The sequence below is a fragment of the Pelodiscus sinensis genome, chromosome 12, assembly GCF_052426305.1.
Source record: "Pelodiscus sinensis isolate ZL-2025 chromosome 12, ASM5242630v1, whole genome shotgun sequence".
NCBI lineage: Eukaryota > Metazoa > Chordata > Testudines > Trionychidae > Pelodiscus > Pelodiscus sinensis.
Genome location: NC_143063.1, coordinates 37993212 through 38013890, shown reverse-complemented (window position 1 = coordinate 38013890; position 20679 = coordinate 37993212). Strand labels below are relative to the sequence as shown.

The following is a 20679-nucleotide window of genomic DNA, read 5'->3' as shown; positions in this document are numbered from 1 at the left end:
ATTTCAGTAGAAGTTTTATTATTGACTGTTTGACTGATTGTATGACTGCCTATGTTATGCATTATAATCTTGCATGTCTTTCTAGAATCCTTACATGCCACCATTTTTTGTTTTACTTGTCCACATTTGATCCTAGATCGACCATATTCTTTCCTATATTCATATATAATCTCCACTAACTTCATCAGGGTATCTTCTGAATCAGCCAGCAGTGCTGTGTCATCTGCATAGCAATTATTTCCATTCATCCTAATACCTTCTTCTACTTCCTACTTTCATCTACAAGTGTTGAAAGAAGTCACTGACATTATACAAACCTTTCTAACTCCTGCTTATTCCCTGCTAGATTTTCATTTTCCGTTATGTTCTCTGATTCCAGGATAAATTGTTATTACGAAGAGTTTGTAACCATCAATTCCTACAGATATTAATATATTGAGTGATTTGTATGAATTGAATAAGTTAAAATACCTCAAAATATACTGTTTTCCCCATTTCCACTGATCTTTCTAAAGTGAGCAACTTCAAACTCATTTCACACTTTAAGACACGTTGTCTACTTATTTTTTAATCAATCTTTCTTTGTATTGTGCCTTGAACAGCTCACCAAAATATCTTAGAGGCATGCAATATTACAAAGATAGTTCCGTAGCCTTTACAATTCATAGAGCTGTTTTTTTTTTTCGGGGGGGGGGGGGGGGAGGATCACGGGGATTTGTATACACAGTGAGGTAGTAACGTCTTTTGGCAATTCTGCTGTCTCAAGCATATTCTTCATTCATCTAACAGGACTTACAAACTTCAGCCCACATGCTTTTAAACAATTCAGTGCTTTGGGTTCAGCCTTCTTTTTATTACTGCCGTGATTTCTTTATTCATTACTGGAAGGCTTACCTGATTCATCTCTAGTTGAGATTTTTTAAGACTAGCTTCACCATATAGTTCCTAGTCTGATCATTTTTCATTCTTGTCTTTAAGGACAACCAAGGACACCTGAAGAGAAGATCTGGCTGAAAATTGACCCTCCTTAATGATATCCTGGAAGTGTTCTCTATGCTCCTATGGAAGATGTTCAATAACAGACACAAATTTGTTCTAAGTTGGGTAGTAATATTTGGCCAGGATCACCCGATCAGTATCAGATCTCAAACTGAAGGTTGCAAAAGAGTAGGCCTTCCATCTAAAAAGATCTAACCTTTTCTGGTCCTTGTTATAGAAGGAGTAGATCTGGAGTAATGCTGTCTACCCTGCTCATTTATAGCATCTGCTCCCAGGGAATTGGTGAGAATGAGAAAAAAATTCTGAATCTCTGGAGGGAACAAAATATTCCTTATCTGCCTATTTACAAGTTGGCAGGATGAGGGAAGGAGTTAATCTCACAGTTTTTGCGGTAGCTAGGAGCACTTCCAGGTGGGTGTTGCCAACTGCAAAGCATCCAAGAATTTGTGATGTGAGTTTTTAACCATACCAAAAGGTATGTGGAAGGTATCCATTAGGGATGTTAAATAGCCATTAATTGAATAATCGATTAACCCCGTGAATTCTTAGCGGTTAGTTGACTATTCTATAATCCCTGGCAGGAGCGGCCCAAGGCTGGCTGCAGCAGCTGGCACCCTAGGCGGGGCGGTGCAATTGCCGCCCTTGCCTGCACAGCCGTCAATGGCAATGACATCATCACAGGGCACCCCGTGACATCATCATCGGGTGCCCGGGGCAGCAGCACCCTAGGCAACTGCCTAGCTTGCCTAGGCTCACGGGCCGCCCCTGATCCCTGAGCCGCCCATGTTCAGGGGGCAGGGGTCTGAGCTTCCGGACACGGCATGAGCTGGAACTGAGCCAGGCTGCCTGCCCACCTGATTTCTAATACACTTTAAATTCAGAGCCGCAGCGGGGATAGGTCCCAGTGCAAGCCAGGAGTTAGCTGAGCTGCTGGCCAGCCTGCTAAAAAATTTACTGGCAAGGGGAGGGGGGAGGGAGAGAAAATGCATGTAGTCTATAGAATTAACCTGTAAGCTTTTGCTTATTGGTTAAACGACCATACTATTACATCCTTAGTATCCATCATTCTCTTCACAAGGTCCTGGAATTCATTAAAATTATCACCCATCCATCGTTGTACTCTGCCTTGTCCAGAGATGAAGACAAATAAGGGCTTTGAGGGGTAAGCCTCTCTGTCTACCACCTACTACTCTGTTCCTCAAACGTCTCCTGGAATTGAGAGAAGACTGTGCAATCATTGTTTCCTGGGGCAGCGGAGCCAGAGGTCTAGCAAATTGTTGTTATACACCACCAAGAATCATTGTATAGCTATTGAGAAGGTCCATATGGAAAAGTCCACGTGACTGATCCCACCATCGCTGATGTGATTGAAGATCTGTGTCAAAAGTATGTGTTTCTGTAATTATGAAGAAGGGGAGGAGACTAACTGAATGTCCCCTTCATCCTCCTCAATGACCTCTACGGAGGGGCCACAGTAAAAATGAGCGGGAACACTGCAGTACTGGGAAGCACTGGTAAACCAGGGATTGGGCTCTCAGTACTAAAAGTTGGTCAGTCCCCCTGGCAGCGGAGACTCCAGCTTATCTAACACTGCAGTACCAAGTGGGCCTGTAACAACACAGCAGCTAATTTGAGTGGTAACATTGGTTTGAAGTGCATGGGTGTCATGGCTGAAGGCCTGTGCTTTGATTTTCTGGGAAAACACCACTAGTAAGTCTGAAATAGAAGTGCCAATTTGGAGGCAAATGGCACCAGAGCCCCACTGGTGCTGTGTTTCACTGAAGTGCTTTGGGATCTCCCTGCTCTGCCAGTACCATAGAGAAGACTTTTGCTTCCATAGTACCAAGTCGAGAAGTCAAGGCCACTTATATAACAGACCTAGCAGGAGGTTGTGTTGGGAAACTGAGCTCCTCTTCTTGGGAGTCTTCCCTCATTCTCTAAGATGGCAAGACTTTAGCTGAAGTCAAAGGGGCACTGGATTTCTCCAGTGAGGGTCAGAACCAGGTTGAACTCCATCAGTAGCAGCTTCAGTTTGCTCTCATGATTTTTCCAAGTGCTAGATTTTAGAGCCAAGCAAAAGTTACACTTTTGGAAGATATGGATCTCTCCCAAGCAATGGATACACTTGGAATACCCACTTCTGATCGAGACAGTCTCCTAACATAAGTGGCAGTGCTCGAAAATGAATGAGACATGTCCAGCCAAATATGCTTCCCAGAAAAATGGGGAGATGACAAACAAAAGAGATGAAAGAGATGACAAACAAAAGTCTCACAACTATCTAACCATCAAAGACACAAACACCAGCATTACAGACTGCCTGGTCTACTGCCACCACTTGAAACCATAAGTAATCAATCAGGAAGCAACAGAGACAAGAGTGTGAGTGTGAGACTGAGTGTGAGAGCGCAAATAGTGTATTGTGCCCATACTGCATCTTACAGGTAGGCACTGTCCATATCCCGCCCTTATCCCCACTTATACCAACACAATGGGGTTGCCAGCCCCAGGCAGCTGGAGGCAGCAAAGCAGGAGCAAGGCTGGTGTCTGCGCAGCTTCCAGCCTTTCCCTCCACTGGGTTGTGGATGTGTTGATTTTACCCTCCCTTCCCCATCTGAGTCAGGAATGCACTGTTTTTATTCTTCCTCCCTGTGTGGGGGGGGACGACACTGTTTTTACACACATGCACACACACTGCTCTGTTACAAGGGGACAACCTTGCAAACTCATGCCAGCAATGAGCAGCAAGCTCAGCTGCTGCTGAAGCCTGGCCTGGAGTTTCAGCTTGTGGTCTGGAGCCCAATGTGTGCTTTGTTCAGAGTTGTAAACACTTTAGAGTTACCAACAACTTCCATTCCCAAGGTGTCTATAACTGAGGTAACTGTAATTCTAGACTAACACCACCACTTACTAGAAACACAAAACTAACTAAACAACAACTACAAAACATGCTGATGCATACATGAGGTGGACACACTAGAGCTCTGTCTCAGGCCATGGCAGTAAAGAAAGAAAGGAGGGTAGTTCATCTGTACTGGTCATACAGTCCAAATGGACACTGCTACAGAAAGTCTCCAACCAAGGACTCAGGGGCACACATACACCTGCTGAGAAGCACTCCTAAGGACAGTGCTCAAAAGAAGAATTTATTTATTTAAAAAAAAGATACAAATTATTTCCTTGAAATACCTTAGACAGAATTTTATGGAGCGCTCAGCATAATAGTGACTGCAGTAGTAAGATAATTATACTGACAATCTCAAGAATAATTATACATTCATTTAAGCTGCATCTACACAGCAGGGCTTAACTCGAAATAAGCTACACAAATTGAGCTACATTAATTGCGCAGCTTATTTCAAAATAGCTTATTTAGAAATTGGGAGTGTCTACATAGCATTTATTTCTAAATGGAACACTCTTCCTCCGACTTCACTTACTCCTCGTACATTGAGGGTTACAGGAGTTGGAGTAAGTAGTCCTCCAGCTTGACAGTATTTTGACATTATTTCGAAATAACTGCCTGCTGTGTAGATGTGGATTAATTTATTTTGAAATAATGTTGCTGTGTAGACGTACCCTTAGATACTTAATAAATTCTTTTTCTGTCACCAATGGCATGTGTTTCATTGGTACTTTCAAATTTTTTAGAATTAAAATAACTCTCCAAGCACAATAAGATGATGCTTAAAATTAACTATACATATTATAAAATAGCAAAGCTCCTTTGTTTAGTTTATAAATATGTTTAAGTACTGAACTGGTTATTACCATACAAAGAAAGCTGTTTTCTTGAATTCTGAGAAGTGAAAAACAACATTTATTAAACTGCCTACCCTGCATAAAACAACTTCATAATTGCACATTGTTTTGAACATGATAGAATTCGCTAAGCATTGAAAAAAAGTACATGTTTCCTTACCCATTCCCCTAGGATGCGTTGCACAGCTTCATTGGCTCTCGACATATTTCTGCAAGCAAGGATGACACAGGCACCATGGAGCGCAAGAGACTTTGCAGTTTCAAATCCTATGGTAAAATTTTTAAAAAAGCAATTTCAATAAGAGAAAGAGGAGTTGTATAAACTCATAATTCAAGGATATGAAACCAGGAACTTAGGAATTTCTTGAATATGCATCTCCTCTGTTTTAGTTAGATGAGCCTATCTTTGTAAGGACAGATTCAAAAGATGATGGACACTTGAGTGTAGTTAAGCTGTGCCCAGCAAGTGCCTGGAATGCACAATCAAGTCAAAGCTGCTTACAGACAAATGCCCACAGGATTTTAGGATCATATAACTTAGGCACATGCAAAACTCCACTGGTGCTTTTGCATATATAGCATCTTAACTGCTCTGTCTCAGTTTTCTCACTTGTAAAATTAGGATAATTACTATTATTCATTTGCAAATGAATAATAGTAATTAACTTCATAATACACAGAAGCCCCACTTCATACCTTACACAGTTAGGAACATTTAACAGTTTGGATGAAATCCGGGTGGGACCTTTGCCACTGACTTCAGTGGGGTTAGGATTTCAACCTGAAAGCCCACAACACACAAGCTGCAGTATTGCTACTTAACTGCTAAAAATGATCGTAACTCAGACCAGCTTCTCTCTTCAAAACTAAACACAACATAGAATTCCATAATTTCAGATGAGTTTTTCTTACACATAATTAATGGAAGAGCTGAGTTTTATTGTTCCTTTTAAATGCTGCTTCAAGCCTTGAGTATGTTAGCATATGTTGTTACTTTTGCAAAGACAGCATGGGAATGGTGAGGAGAGGCCCAGGTGTGTTTATAGGCTTGGATGAATTCAACACACCTAGAGCTGGCCTGTAATTGATCAACACAAGGGCCTCTCATGACAGATTGGACATTGAACACACAGTGGGCAGGTCTTCATTTTGGGCCGGATCAATGGGGTAGCAATCAATCCAGTGGGGTTGATAAATCACCTGCTGGTCTCCCATCAGCTCTATCAGAACAAGAAGAGTAAGGGGAGTCAATGAGAGAGGGTTATTTTCTGTTCTCCCTGCGCCATGTGGTAAGTAGATCTCAGTTACATTGATTTGAGTTATGCTGCTAATGTAACTTATATTGTATAGCTTAGATCGCCCTCTCCCCATGCTGTAGTCCTGCCCAGTGTGGAGAAATAAAGATGCCAGACAGTGGAAGAAACCTGCCTCCCTTGCTGATCTTCTTTCCCCTTTGTTTGCTAAAAGCCTGCATCAAGATACTGGAATACACAACCCCAAGCTGGTGTTAATTGCCATAGTCTCATTACAGTTCACTGACATAGGTCTATGCCAGCTTACACCAGATGAGACTCTGCTCTGATTTAAGGTGAACAGGACTGGGTCAATAACTAGGGTTCCAGCTGGAGCAAGTTAGTTGTGGGCTATTTAGCATTATTACTTGGTGTCCTCTTGCTTCGCAGCACTGTAACAATGCAAGAGAAATTTACATCTAGCTGAAAGAGGCAACTTACCATAACAGCATTTAATGAGTTTCAATTAGAAAAGCTTAAAACTAGAACATAAAGAATCAAATCATAATGCCCAGTAATTTGAGTATGAACATATTAGAAAGTCACAGAGAAGGGGAGGCTATTTGTTCCAGCTTTATGTGGTTTAAAGCATATTCACGTTTTCCTTTTAAAATTTGTTTACCAAGGAAAACCTATTAAGTTATGCTGTCTCACTTCCAAAAATGCCCTGGGGCAAAAGAAATTCAGTCACAACGTAGAGTATAACAGAATCAACAGACACCAGCCAAATGTATACCATTCTCTGCAATTACATACTTGTGCTATTTCAGCCAATGCAATTTTCCTGTATCTCTCTTTAAACCATTCATTGTACTAAGCAATTTTAATTACATGGGAAATTCTCTGTATGCACACGAATGTACCTTCAGCACATGCAAAGAATATTTCCCCTGTTCCTAATTCCATTTCAAGCACATACAGCAGGGTAATTTTAAAATGTAACAAATGTAGCACATGTTGTATTGCAACATTGTTAGCTAGCCATATGCTAGTTGATTTACCAAAAAAAAAGTACTAATTTTAATAGCTCTACATATTGCTAAAATCTGGTTTGAACCCCCTGAGAATCGTGTTCTTTTGCATTGTAATACTAGCAGCACAGAGCTGATGACCAGTTTAATTAGCTAAATGTAACTGCGCTTAGTCAAGTCTATCCTGTGCCATATTTTGTGTGAAATAATTAACTCCAAACCTCTCATATTTTCAGTTAATAGAAGTATGAACTGTCTGACAGTTTAAAATAGAGATAAAGTTACATGTTACAATTTAGATATCTTTATCCTGCTCTTGCAATCATAACAAGCAATGGGAAAGTATCTATACCCAACAAAAAATTCAGGATTAGGCAAAGATGAAGGAACATTTCACCTTTAAATAACACAAAATATCTACTGTTTTAAAAGCACAATACAAGGAATGGATCTCGATTCTTAATAGCTGACAAGTTTTTCAGGGAAAACTCTAGAGAGTATACAGACGTAAAGAAAAAGGATGATCCAGGGGTTAAGGTCCAAGCTTGGGACTCTGGTGACCTGGACTTGATGTCTTGCTCTACCACTGATGTTCTGCATGACTGCTAATGTGCTGTGCATTGTTCAAAAAAGATATTGCAGAACTAAACGGGGTTCAGAAACAGGATAATAAGAATGATCAAGGATTTGATTAAACTTTCATATGCAGAGAGCTTGAAAAGTTTAATTGTTTAACAGAGAAAAATGATAAAAGTATATAAAATAATTATTGGCATAGAAACTTCCACACCACCTGTCACATGCAAAAAGAACAAGGGGACATTCAATTAAATTAAAAGGTAGCAAAATCAAACCTGATAAAAGGTAAAATTGTGTCAACAAAATCTATTTAGTACTCCTGGGCGAATTCTGTCACAAAAAACAACAACAAACATGCACAGTATATTACAACATTCTACAAAATGTTGCATATTTAATTTGTCACAACAATAACATGATGCCAATTTCAATTATTTTGGTAATATTTTAGTCTCATCCAGTCTGGAAATTCCAGTGTTCTATGTGCAATAGCTTATTTCAGTGACATTTTTGTGTCTAATAAGCAATGCTTTTCCCCTCACAAACTCAACTGGGGAACACTTAAAACTTTTGACACTTAAAACTTTTATACCTATGGAATTTATTAACAGAAAAACCATTGGAGTTTGGCAACAATAATTGCTTTTGGACTCAAATGTTACAAGTTAATTTTTAGCCTAGAGTAAACACAGTCTCCGCACAAAAATAATTGTAATGCAGGTGCATGCAGGTCAGCTTAAGGTACATCGACTCCAGCTACATTATTTATCTTAAGCTGACCTTCCACCCCACAGTGTAGTCCTGGCCACAGTGTAATGGCAATCCACAGATGTTATGTCATCTGTGTACCCCAATACTAACCTAACAACCAAAAAAGGCTGCAAGCAGGAAGAACTGAGGTGTCACCTAGACTCATTAGTTCAAATTAAAGCAGCCTTCTCTGATGCTATAAAACAAAAAGAATGCCCCTAACCAAATGGAAATATACTGCACTAACATAAGTTAATAGAGACGTCTCTTTTTACAAGAGGGAATAAGCCACATGTAAACATTCAGTACATACACTTCAATATTAAGGATATAATTACTTACAAAACAGAATTACTACACAGGGTAAGAAATAGATATTTCACAAAATATGGCAAGGAGACTTATGTGCTCCAAAGGAATCCACTTTCAGGTACAGCAAGGCCACATTTAAATTCTCCTTGCAATACAATGTTGAGGCAATAATGTTTTGTAAAACTATACAATAAATTCCAAGTGACTGCCCTGAAAATCTCAAGAGGCAAGACTGACCTGAGGCTGGCTACTACTGCTGCCACTGCTCTGGTTGAATGAGCTCTAATCTGACCCTCAAGTGACAATCCTATTTAAGAATAACAATGAGAAATACATGAAGACAAACATTATGGCACAGTTCTCTTTGTCAAAGTCTGACCTAACGGGTTGGTAACAGAGCAAACAAAACGCTTAACTGCTCAGGTTTCACTATTGAACTTTAAAGCACTCCACCTATAAATCAGAAGGCTTTTTTCCACCTTAAAATTTTATTGTCCTTCATGTTAAGGTTAGGGAAAATATGATCTGAGTAGAACCATTCCCGTGGTGCATTCAGGACAGGACATGGCCTTATTCTTAAAGAATCAAGTGAAAGATTTTTCACAGCAGCTTGATTCCACTTACTATTGTGTCCCCAAAGGTATGTCTACACTGCAATGAAAAGAGTGTGGTTTGTTCAAGTCAGCAGGCACGGCTTCTTGCAGCTCCCATTAGCTGGGCTCACTGGCCAGTATAGGCGACCAGCCTTGGAAGGGAGCCTGGACTCTGGAGTGTGAGGGTCTCAGAGCCCAGGCTGTCTATACTGATAGTTCAAGGCAACTGACATGAGCCAGCCATAGTTATTTTATTTTGGTGTACACAGACCCTAATCATTGTGAATGGATGGGAAACCTCTTCAGTCCCTCCCCTTCACTACACACATCCTCACCCAAGGGCTAATATATTAGAGAACTAGGTTTCATGACTGATTCTTGAGATCACAATTTTCCCTTGTATACTCATTGGCTTAGTCTACACTGTAGGGTTTTTGCGCAAAAAGCCTTTTGCGGAAGAGTTCTTGTGCAAAAACTTCTTGAGCAAAAGCACGTCCAGACCTCAAAGTGCATTGTAAAAGCGATGTGCTTTTGCGCAAGAGAGCATCCACACTGCATGGACGTTCTTGCGCAAGGAAGCTCTAATGGCCATTCACAGAATGGCCATCAGAGCACCTGTGCTTTTTCCCATAGGAGTTTCTTGTGCAAAAAACCCCTGTGGAGCATCCACACCTGCCTTTTTATGCAAGAGCTATAGCGTAAAAAAGGAGTTATTCCTCGTGGGGAGAGGAATAACTCTACCGACAAAAGCCCTCTGTTCTGTCAATTTTCTTGCGCAAAAAATGCGCTTGAGATGTGGACGCTCCGCCGGTTTTTTGCGCAAAAACCTTGTAATGTAGACACAGCCATTATGCCCATCTTGCTAGCTGTTAACTACTATCATTCATTTTGGTATTCATCAACATAGCTCTATTAAATCCAATGGTGGAATGTCAATGTAGACTTAATGGAGAATACAGCCCTCTGTCTATCCGATAAGTGCCATCCGCCATAAAACAGTCAACTGGATGGAATATCTAAAATAAATAGAACTTTTACCAAGTTCCCACAGTTGATAAACAGCCTGAGATTGCTCTTCTAACAGTCACCTTTAGGGCACTATGTTGCTCTGCTACCATTGTACAAAGCCAGTATATCAGGTTTCTTCATTGGGAGGTGCCATGGTTCCCTCAGTGAACTCCTGGACCCATAATCCAAGTAGCTAGCTTCCACAGAACAAGTTGTGTCTTACTAAATGACTAGTAGTTCTTATGCTTTTTTCATACTCTTTCGGACCCTGATAGGATGCTCACTAAGTTACAGTCAAGATAACATTCACTTAAGGTACTTCTACACTGCAAAGCTATTTCGGGACACTTCCAATATCCCGAAATAGCTATTCCATATCTATTGAAACAGACCTTTATTTTGAATCAGATTTCGAAATAACAGGCAGCTTATTCCAACATCCTGGTAACCTTATTCCAACATCGTGCTTAACCCAACATCCATGAGGGTCAAGGGGAATTTCGGAATAGTGAGTTATTACAAAATTAAAATGATAAAATAAGCTATTTCAAGCTAAGGGTGCTATGTAGATGCACCCTTACTGGGTAGAAAAGTAGGTCTGCTTAAATCAAACCAGCAAACTTTAGAAAAAATGGAGCATAATTTAATTACATATTGTCCCACAAATGAATGAAGACAAACTTGCACTAGAATGCTTAAGCAATTTAAAGTGTGCCCTTAACCCAAGTCTCCATAAAAACTACGTATTACCAAATACAAAGTTAAAAAGATTAAAGCAAAGATGAAAGCTAAAATGTGGTAAAGAGTAGTGATTCTGTCTCAACCTTTCTGAATATCTTCAAAACCACCCATGAATACTAAGGATCCAGATATTTGGAGACTTTCCCCACTTTTGGAAAACTTGTTTCTCTGATATCAACTGCAAAACATTTACAAAGGAGAAACCCAAGTCTCCAGACCAAATGCAGAATGCTTTTTGAAAGTTTTCCAAAAACATCTTTTAGGCTCTCCCTCACTCTGTAATCGAACCTCTCAAAACCTTGGGATTATAAATCCTTGCACGTGTAGTTTGTTACATTTATGAGTTTTATTGAGAGCCCTTTGTCACAGGCAGTTTAAACATAAATATAAACTAATAGAAACTGCAGAAGAAAGATTCTCTAGTTTCATAATAGAGTGAAAAACAACAAGTTTGACTAAGTGACCTAGTCATCTGTAGGTTTGGAAGTGAAAAGTGTTAGCCTGTTTCTGTGTGTGGTATGCATGTTTCTTCCCTTTTAGACTCTGATAGATTACTTAGAGCACCTACAATATCAGAAGCCAGCTCTGACTTTGTAAGCATGAGCATATTATACGGCTAAACTAACATTATTTTCACAGCTGTGTTTGGTTATATTTTCACTGTTATGGTCTGTATTTCTCTGTTTCTTAAGACTTTCAGAAAGGAAACCTGACTTAAAGTAAACCGATCTGTCACAGGGGTCCTCATTTGTACAACCAAATAAGCTCCTAAACTTCAGAATTAATCAGACTTCTTCTAGAATATTATATTTTTCTTTTAAGTACAAGAACATTAAGAAGAGTCCTTCAAAATTACTGTTCTGAAATTTAAGGACTTCCAAAACACCACCAGTGTAGTTGAAAAGTACAATTTCTTCCTGGCTTGCCATGCAGTAAACTTTCTATGTAGAAAAGCCCTCATCCTGGAAATAAAGGTGAAGATTTTTAAAAATTAGGGTAAATAAAAGGTTGGAACAAAGTACCCAGGGTAATGATGGATTCTCACCAATGATTTAAAAATCAAGACTAAATGTTTTTCTAAGGGATATGGTTAAGTGACTGCTCTGTTATGCTGGAAGTCAGACTACAGGCAGTCTCCGGGTTACGTGGATCCGACTTATGTTGGATCCCTACTTAAGAACGGGGTGAGGGTACCCCAAACTAGCTGTGCTCCCCCCCCCAGCAGACCACCAAGACGCACCGCAGCGAGAAAAGCTGCTCCGCGTCTCCCTGGTCTGCTGGGGGCAGCCCCCCAGCAGACCAGGGAGACGCGGAGCAAAGCCGCGGAGGACGTGGGCGGTGGGACCACGGCGCGTCTCGGCAGTCCCGCCGCCCGCGTCCTCTGCGGCGAGAAAAGCCGCTCCGCATCTCCCTGGTCTGCTGGGGGGAGGGGGGGCGTGACTAGTGCGCCCCCCCCCCCCCCCCAGCAGACCAGGCTTTTCTCGCTGCGGAGGTTGCAGGCGGAGGGACTGCCGAGACGCGCCGCGGTCCCGCCGGTCCCGTCCACCACGGTGAGAAAAGCCTGGTCTTCTGGGGGGGCGGAGGGGGGGGAACGCAGCTAGTGAATGTAAGTCGAGCTTCCTGGAATCAGGAACTGACCAGCGGCTGACTACTGGAATCAGCCGCTGGTCAGTTTCAGCAGCGGCTGAATCTGGACGCCTGGGACAGAGCAGCTGGGGCGCTGCCGGGTTGGTCCCCGCAGCGCCGCGCCTCGGCGCTGCGGGGACCAACCTGGCAGCACCCCAGCTGTTCTACCCCAGGTGTCCCCAAGTCAGCTGCTGCTGAAACTGATCAGCGCCTGATTCCAGGAAGCCCGGGGCAAAGCAGCTCTGCCTCGGGCTTCCTGTAGTCAGCCGCTGGTCAGTTTCAGCAGCGGCTGAATCGGGGACACCTAGGGTACAATATGTACCAGTTCCGACTTACATACAAATTCAACTTAAGAACAAACCTACAGTCCCTTGTACGTAACTTGGGGACTGCCTGTACTTGATCAAAGTAGTTCCTTCTGGCTTTATAACCTTGGACTAAAATTTAAAAAAATCAGCAGCTTTTACTAATATTTCAATCTAAAACATCAGCCATGAAGATACATTTTCTTGATCAAAGTATACACTATGAAACTAACAACTTTTACATCTCCTTACTGAATCACACAGTGCATTTGAACTGCAACTTCAGGACCATGCAGCTCCCTCTACAAGTTTCAATTCTGGTAATATGTATTATTCTCACAAAGTGGACCTTCTTTTAGGCAAATGGGCACTTAGGGTATATCTAGACTACATGCCTCTGCCAACAGAGGCGTGTAAAATAGGCTACCCGACAGTTAATGAAGCAGGGATTTTAATATCCCCGGCTTCATTAAAATAAAAATGGCCACCACGCTGTGCCAGCTCAGCTGATTGTCAGCACAGTGTACAGTCAAGATGCGGATCAGTCGACAGGGGAAGCCTTTGTCAACCGCTCCCTTATGCCTCGTGAAACATAAGCCGGCATAGCGTGGCAGCCATTTTTATTTTAATGAAGCTGGGGATATTTAAATCCCTGCCTCACTGACTATGTCGGGCAGCCTATTTTACATGCCTCTGTCGGCAGAGGCATGTAGTCTAGACATACCCTTAGTGTGGAGAAATGTAGTACAGGACCCCATTTTCCAGCTCTTTGTCCTACCGTGCTATTGGTGCTTTTTTTTAATTGGAGATAGGTCTCTGGTTAGAGTGGGTTAAGAGCAGGCTGAAGTGAGAGGCTTGTAGGAAGTCAATCAAAGAATGGATTGCTGCGGCAGCCCTGATATAAAAGGAACTGCTCAGAAGAGGAGAAGGCAGTTGGTTCCTCACTAGTAAGGGGAAAGGACTAGAACATTCAACGGCCAAAGCTAATTTCCAATGTAACCAGCAGAAGGTTCCACAGCAGTGAGTCCACCCTGTAGCAGTCTCTTTTCTGACCCTGCTCAGCATAAAGACATTTAATTATACTTTTTACTTATATTGTAAAATCCTTGAGGGAGAAACAGCTTTTTTTCTCTTGCACAAAAACTTGTGGAGAGTCCATACTACAAGCCCGTTCTTGCGCAAGAACATTTACAGTAGATCATCAGAAGAGAGGGATTTTTGCGCAAGAGTTATTCCTCTCCCCATGAGGAAGGAAGCCTTTTTGCACAAGAGCTCTTGGGCAAAAAGGCTAGTGTGGACAGGAACAGGGGTTTCTGGCACAAGAAACCCCTTTGGCTAAAATGGCCATCAGAGCTTTCTTGAACAAGAGAGCATCCACACTGCCATGGATGCCCTTGTGCAAAAGCACATGGCAGAGTAGACACTCTTGCACAAGAACTTTTGCACAAAAACTCTTGCACAAAAAGCCTGCAGTGTAGACATAGCCTCAGTTTACAATTGCCCATATACATGGGGCAGATTCCACAGGTTTTCATCTGTATAGGTATTTTTTCCCTACCAATATTAGTGTGACACATGTAAAGCAAGAACTATGCACTTGCTCTGAACAGCAGCAGCACTTTGGATGCAATCAGCATACCCTGTAAATTTTAGGTACACAAGTGCAGTTATCCTATCCTGGGAGGCTGTCTTCGTTACGACAATCTTGCAGCCCATTGAGATCAAGGAGGGCCACTCGTCCAGCCTACTCACTTGCCTAGGTAGCCCATAACTGGTCTAATGCACAAAGGGGTTCTTGGTCCATTATTGGGACTCTTAGGCACTTACTTCACTACAAATAAAAATAATACTCCCAGTGAATTTTCTTGCGCTATGCTCACATGCACAGAACCGGAACACTGGCCATGACTGCTTTACCTAATCTAGTGTGCACCCACAAAGTACCTTATCAAAATTTGAGTTTTAAAAACTATAGCTAATTTTTACAAGAGCACACAGTGTATCTGCAACAGAACTTCCATCTCCCTGCCATATTTAAAGATTCTACTACTTACTGTTCCTCTAAGGCAGTGGTCACCAACCAGAAGATAGGGATCTACTGATAGATCTCGGAGCCTCTGACAGCTGATCCTAACTAGTTTAGCCAAGGGGCTATTAAGTGCCGGCACTTCAGCTGCCCCTTCCCCATGCTGCTGCGCATCTCCTGCCCTTTGCCTTGGAGCTGTCCTGTCCCGTGTCCTTCCCACCTTCCAGGAGCCTCCTGCTTGCTGTGCAGAATAAGGAAGTTAAATATCGGTTAATTTACTAGTCAAGGGAATTTCCATTGACTACTCGACGGGCACTCCCACATGCAGAACTCCGCATGCAGCCCGGGGCCAGTGAGAAGTCCCACTGACTCGGGGCTGTAAGTGGGCAGCCAGCTTTGAAGTGTACAAGAGTTCCCGGGGGGTGGCTCGTGTGCATTTCAAAGAGGAAACGCCCTCATGGAGCCCGGGGTCAGCAGGGGACCCCTTACTAGTGATCTTGCGCTTAAAAAGGTTGGAGACCAATGCTCTAAGGAACAGTAGTAAGCAAGGTAAATTCCCAATATGCTTATTTAAAGAGGAAAAAAATTCACTCACTCAGAACAAAATGGGCAGGGGGAGGAACAATTCTTGAGCCATGAACAAATCTGCCACATTTATTTTTTGGGAAGAAAAGATCAGCAAAAAATGACACCTTATAAATGAAACACTAGCACAGCCTTCACTATAGGCGTTACATACACTCCCTTTACTTTGCACTTTTTTTACTCACACATTTACAAAGGTGATATAATCCCTGTACTCCATGGAAGACAGCAAGGCTCACAAAATTAAGCACCTGCTCAAGATCACTTAAATCATCATTATAAGTGGGAATACACACCAGTCTCCTGCTTTCCAGTCCCAGGTTCTATATCAAAGGACCAAACTACTTCATCTGCAGCAAAAGTCTCTAGACCTTGGTCAACTGCACTAACATGCAGCAAACGTGACTGAGTTAAAAAGTAATGGTCCATCTATACAAAAACTAAGGAAATCCTAAGCACCAACATTCCTTTGCTGGAATAAATAACAAATCCATAACAAATCTGAACATCAAGCTCTGGTGCAGGACTGATGTACACTGAGCTCCCTTTCAAGCTGAGTTTTGCGATGAAATCACAAATCCCAGTAACGTGAGCATTTATTATTTAAGAGTAGTCAATAGATTTCAATTAAGATTTTCCTCACTAGTATTGGTGTTGCACAATAAACCAGATCTTTCAGTTTGAGTAAATTCAGCCTGTCTCATGCCACAAGATCAACATCTTGCAAGTATTTTTATGACTGAGAAACTTCTTGACTTCACTTAATGGACATCATAATGCTAGAATCATGAGGGTTTTCTAAAATCCTATACCATTAGCAGAAGTTACAAGGAGTCATTGACAGTCAAAATTTACACTCAGGTTTCTTGCAATGGAGAACAAAGAACTAAGTCCCCTGTGCCATGACAACAGAATTCTGCTTCTTGGAGGTGGCTTAAGCTTTAAAATAACTGTAGACTTCTGCCTGAAGATTTTGATGAATTCTGCATTTAACACTTTCCGAACCACTATTAAGTATATGGCATGCAGTAATATGCACTCTCTCCTCACTTTTCAGAGTCCAAAAACAAGTTCTCTCTCTCACACACACACACACACACACACACACACACGAACAAGTTGTTTTTCTTTTAGAAGATAGATAATTCATTTCTAGAAGTTTGACTGAGTTACATCAAATGTAAATCAAGCAATTTGAATGCCATGCTTTTTGAAACTCTTTGAAAAGTCTTTTATTTTGCTAACACTAACATTAGAAACTAGATGTTGAATTTAAGATATATAGCCTCTCTCTTTAGATTTGTGAAAAACGGACAATTTTATTGTTCTTGGATTCAAGATTTAGAGAGAAAAATCAACCAAATGAATGACTAATGTGTTGGTTTTGTTTTCCATTCAGAGTTAAAGAATCAGTTTCACATGTTACACTTTTGTTTTAACATACTGTTCTAAACAAAAACAATTATTTTGCATACAATTTTCTGCACCAATTACCAAATAGAAAATATTTATTTTATGTGAAAGGAAGACCATCTTTTTTCAATAAATAAAAATATAAAAACATTTTTCTTAGATCAAATATATTGTAAAATATAAATAGAAAACATAAGTATCTACGTGAGTCATTTGCTGTTCCTGTAGAAAATTAGCAAATGCACCAAATGAACCAAAGTTTATCATACAAGCAATGATAAATTAAACACAAAATGTTTATATCCACTAGATGAACTGCAACATTAGAGCCAAGTGTCGATATTTAGTATAATTATACTTTCTGAAAATGTCCTTTTACATCACTAGTCTATATGAAGTTATGGCACACACATACTCAGCGAGAACATCAACAGCTGATCAGATTTACTCTTTCAAAACGTTATAAAACTTGCGTCAAATACTATTAAAAACTAGTTCTCATTAACAAATATCCTAGCTGTATATTGTAAATTGCTTTTATTCAATATAAAATCTCACAGTAGCAGCTATGGGTGCCCTTCAGAAATGATCCTCATTGCAGCAGGCATACTATTCTAGGAAAACTTGAAGAGCTAATGATATAGTTAGGGTTACCAGCCACTTCCCATTATAAGACCCTGTTTTCTGATTGCTTATACTTTTCCCAAACTAATTATTCAGCCTAAAGTTTTTCATGCCCCAAAACACACAGGCATAGCACCTACTCAGAAACGTAAGAAAAATCTTGATATATAAATTACTTAAAATATACAATAATCAGATTAAAACCAACTATTAAACTCAGATTTTTGTTCAGTGATTAATACAAACTTGTGAGCTACCTTTTCAGCAGGGGTTTTTCAGTTATGGAAGATGAGCCCCATTAGGCTTTTGTTTGTGTGACCACTCAACTGTAGGGATCAGCAGAAGATCCCAGTTTGGAGTACCAACAATTTTCAATGTAGTCCCAGTTTGAACCTCAATATCAATTATTTAGCTAATCTTAAAAGTTTGGCTGAGATTTTCCTATGTAGTCTAAGGAATTTAGACACACACCCATTAAAATTAAAATGAAAGATGCCTCTAAATAGCAAACAGCTTTAAAAAAAATCTCAGTTTTTTGTTTCTTGGACATTTTTCTTCCTTATTCAGTCCAGTGATAAGGCACACTCCTATCAAAAGGTGAGATTGTGTTTAAATATTCCTATTTTCTCCAGCATGTGGCACCACTGCCATGCTATCTTAAGGTTTCATGTATATATCATTAAAATCTCTTGTAGGCATTTCTACAAGTTTTCACTTTGTTTGAATAATTTCCTGTTTGCAATCAAGTCATGCTCTTTTGAACTTTATAATCTCCTCAGTATTTTATTAAGCATGGGCCAAGTTCATGTTTTCTTTTAATTGTCTTTATATGTGAGAGTTTGGCTTTCTGCAAGACAGTCAATCATTGCACAAATTGCTATTTATATATAAAAGAAAAACATCTGAATTTGGCACTCCATTTTATATTTGATTAATGTTTTTGAGAATTTATTTGGACTAATTTCATTTTCGCTGTATTTTATTTATAACTGTTTTATAGCACTTCATTCTCAGACACCATAGCCAGGATTTCTGATGTGTGTCTTTGAATGTAACAATTGAGTATACAACTTCACAATAGCTAGACATAAATAATCCAAACCTCATAAAGGGGCAGTTACACATAGTTATCTTGATGACATGATCATGAAACTGCATACACTTACGTACTTTTAAAAATCTGAGCCTGTAATTAAAAAAATTTGTAATTTGTGTGAGATCCATATTCCCCCAATTTTATTTGGATTGTTTTTCTGGATTGGCTGAAATTAGCATGTGCATGCTTATTATGAAACTCGTATCCTTCTACCTGCAATAGGCAATGGAAATATGTTGTGAAGCCACAAATAGATTGTAAACTCCATGTTAATATGGTAAAGAGAAGAAGAATTATTGTGCATAACTAAAATCTATATTCAAAAAAGAGGATAATCCTGCTCACATTGACTTTAGGAAGACTAAGATCAAACTTGACAAAGATGACTCTACAATGGTGCTTGTTTCCTCAGCCAGATAGCACATGAAGACTTAGCTGCCCCTGGACAAATCATCAGAAGTATTAATAAATCTAGCCTGCTTACAAGTGCTGTTACTTTGACACCTTCCAAAGGACACAAAATCAGGAGGGTAGAATAAAATGTTATAAAGTGTTACTACAACATTATGTATACTTTAAGGCTACATCTACACTACGAGTTCTTGGCAAAAAGTATGCAAATGAGTGGCTCATTTGCATGAGTTGCAATCTCATTTTTGTACTGGAGTTTTTCCATAAAAGTCAAGCAGTGTGGATGTTTCCTTTCTGTGCAAAAAACCCTTTTTCTGCAAGATCCTTATGCCCCCAAAAAAGGAGGTATACTGATCTTGCAGAAAAAGGGGTTTTTGCACAAACACAAATCATCCACACTGCTTGTTTTTGCACAAAAACCCGAGCGCAAAAATGGATGGGCAGAAAATACACAAATGAGATTGCAACTCAGTCCCTCATTTGCATATTTGTCACGAAAACTCGATGTAGCCTAAGGGGTTTTTTTACTCCAGATAATTGTAAAAGCTATGCCAAGAAAACTCTAATAGTGGGAGGGGAAAACACAAAGAATTCACCTAAGATTAACACCAAGAAACTCTGCTGTGAACATACCAACCACTAACCAACTACCATTAGCCACAGCTGTTCAAAGTTTTTCATTTTGTGAAATAATGGTGTTGGGAGACTGTTAAGCCATCTTGTCCAATAAATCATTTATTTCTGCTACCCCTTTCTATTCTTCCTACCCAACCATGAGTAATCGATTCCCCCCTACCCCTGCTACCTCTATTAGAGAAAGGGTGCAAGGGATGGGGGAGCAGGAGCCACTGCTGGGAGGAGCCGTCTTAAAAGCCAGTTCCCCCCCCCCCCAGTACCGTCTCAGGCGGGCGGAGGGGGGACGAAACAAAGGCATAGCAGGGAACCAGTGTGAGCTGGGGATCAGCTGTCAGTGCCCAATCCCAGATGCTGCACCTCTGCTTTTTAAATGTATTAATAGCCTGATGGCTCTTAATACATTTAAAAGTCAGAGCAGCAGCAGGGTTAGCTTCCAGGCTGGTAGCTAACTTCACTGAGGCTCTGCAGTTTCCCCCCTTATTGACTAATCGAGTAGTTAATGGAAATTCTATTAACTATTCCATTCGCTGATTACCCGCAATTTAACATTCCTAGTCCATCTTACCTGTTTTAAAGCTCACTCAGCTTCCTGACATGGTCTGAGGGTGACCCATAGGTTGGCTTGGTTTATAAAGTTTTTCTTGATTGGACCTTGTATAATTTCCTATAAGTGTGCGTGTGCGCGCACAGGAGGAGGGGGGATTTGATAGGAGAAAGGGCAGTTTGCCATGCCTAGCATGACCTCCTCTCAGTGATAATTTCCGCTCATATACCAGAATTTTCATTCTACAGTAAAACAGGGAAGGGAGCCAAAAATGTCTCTAGTTTCTTTTTGAGCATGAATATTTTTTAACAGACCTCCTGTGAGCCAAAAGCATCAGAGGCATCACTGCTGAACTATGTCCTAATTAAGCATTAAAAAAAACAAAATTAGCTGAATGTTTTAAATC

At 40.6% G+C, this 20679-nt stretch overlaps 1 protein-coding gene across 2 annotated transcripts in view; it reads right to left on the bottom strand.

Moving 5' to 3' along the window:
• WWOX (WW domain containing oxidoreductase) overlaps positions 1–20679 on the bottom strand; it is a 793519-nt gene that overhangs the window by 723128 nt on the left and 49712 nt on the right. For both annotated transcript variants that reach the window (XM_089781511.1, XM_075940019.2), the window contains exon 5: positions 4922–5028. In XM_089781511.1, the coding sequence (XP_089637637.1) occupies positions 4922–5028 (107 nt within the window). The remainder of the gene's footprint in view (positions 1–4921; positions 5029–20679) is intronic.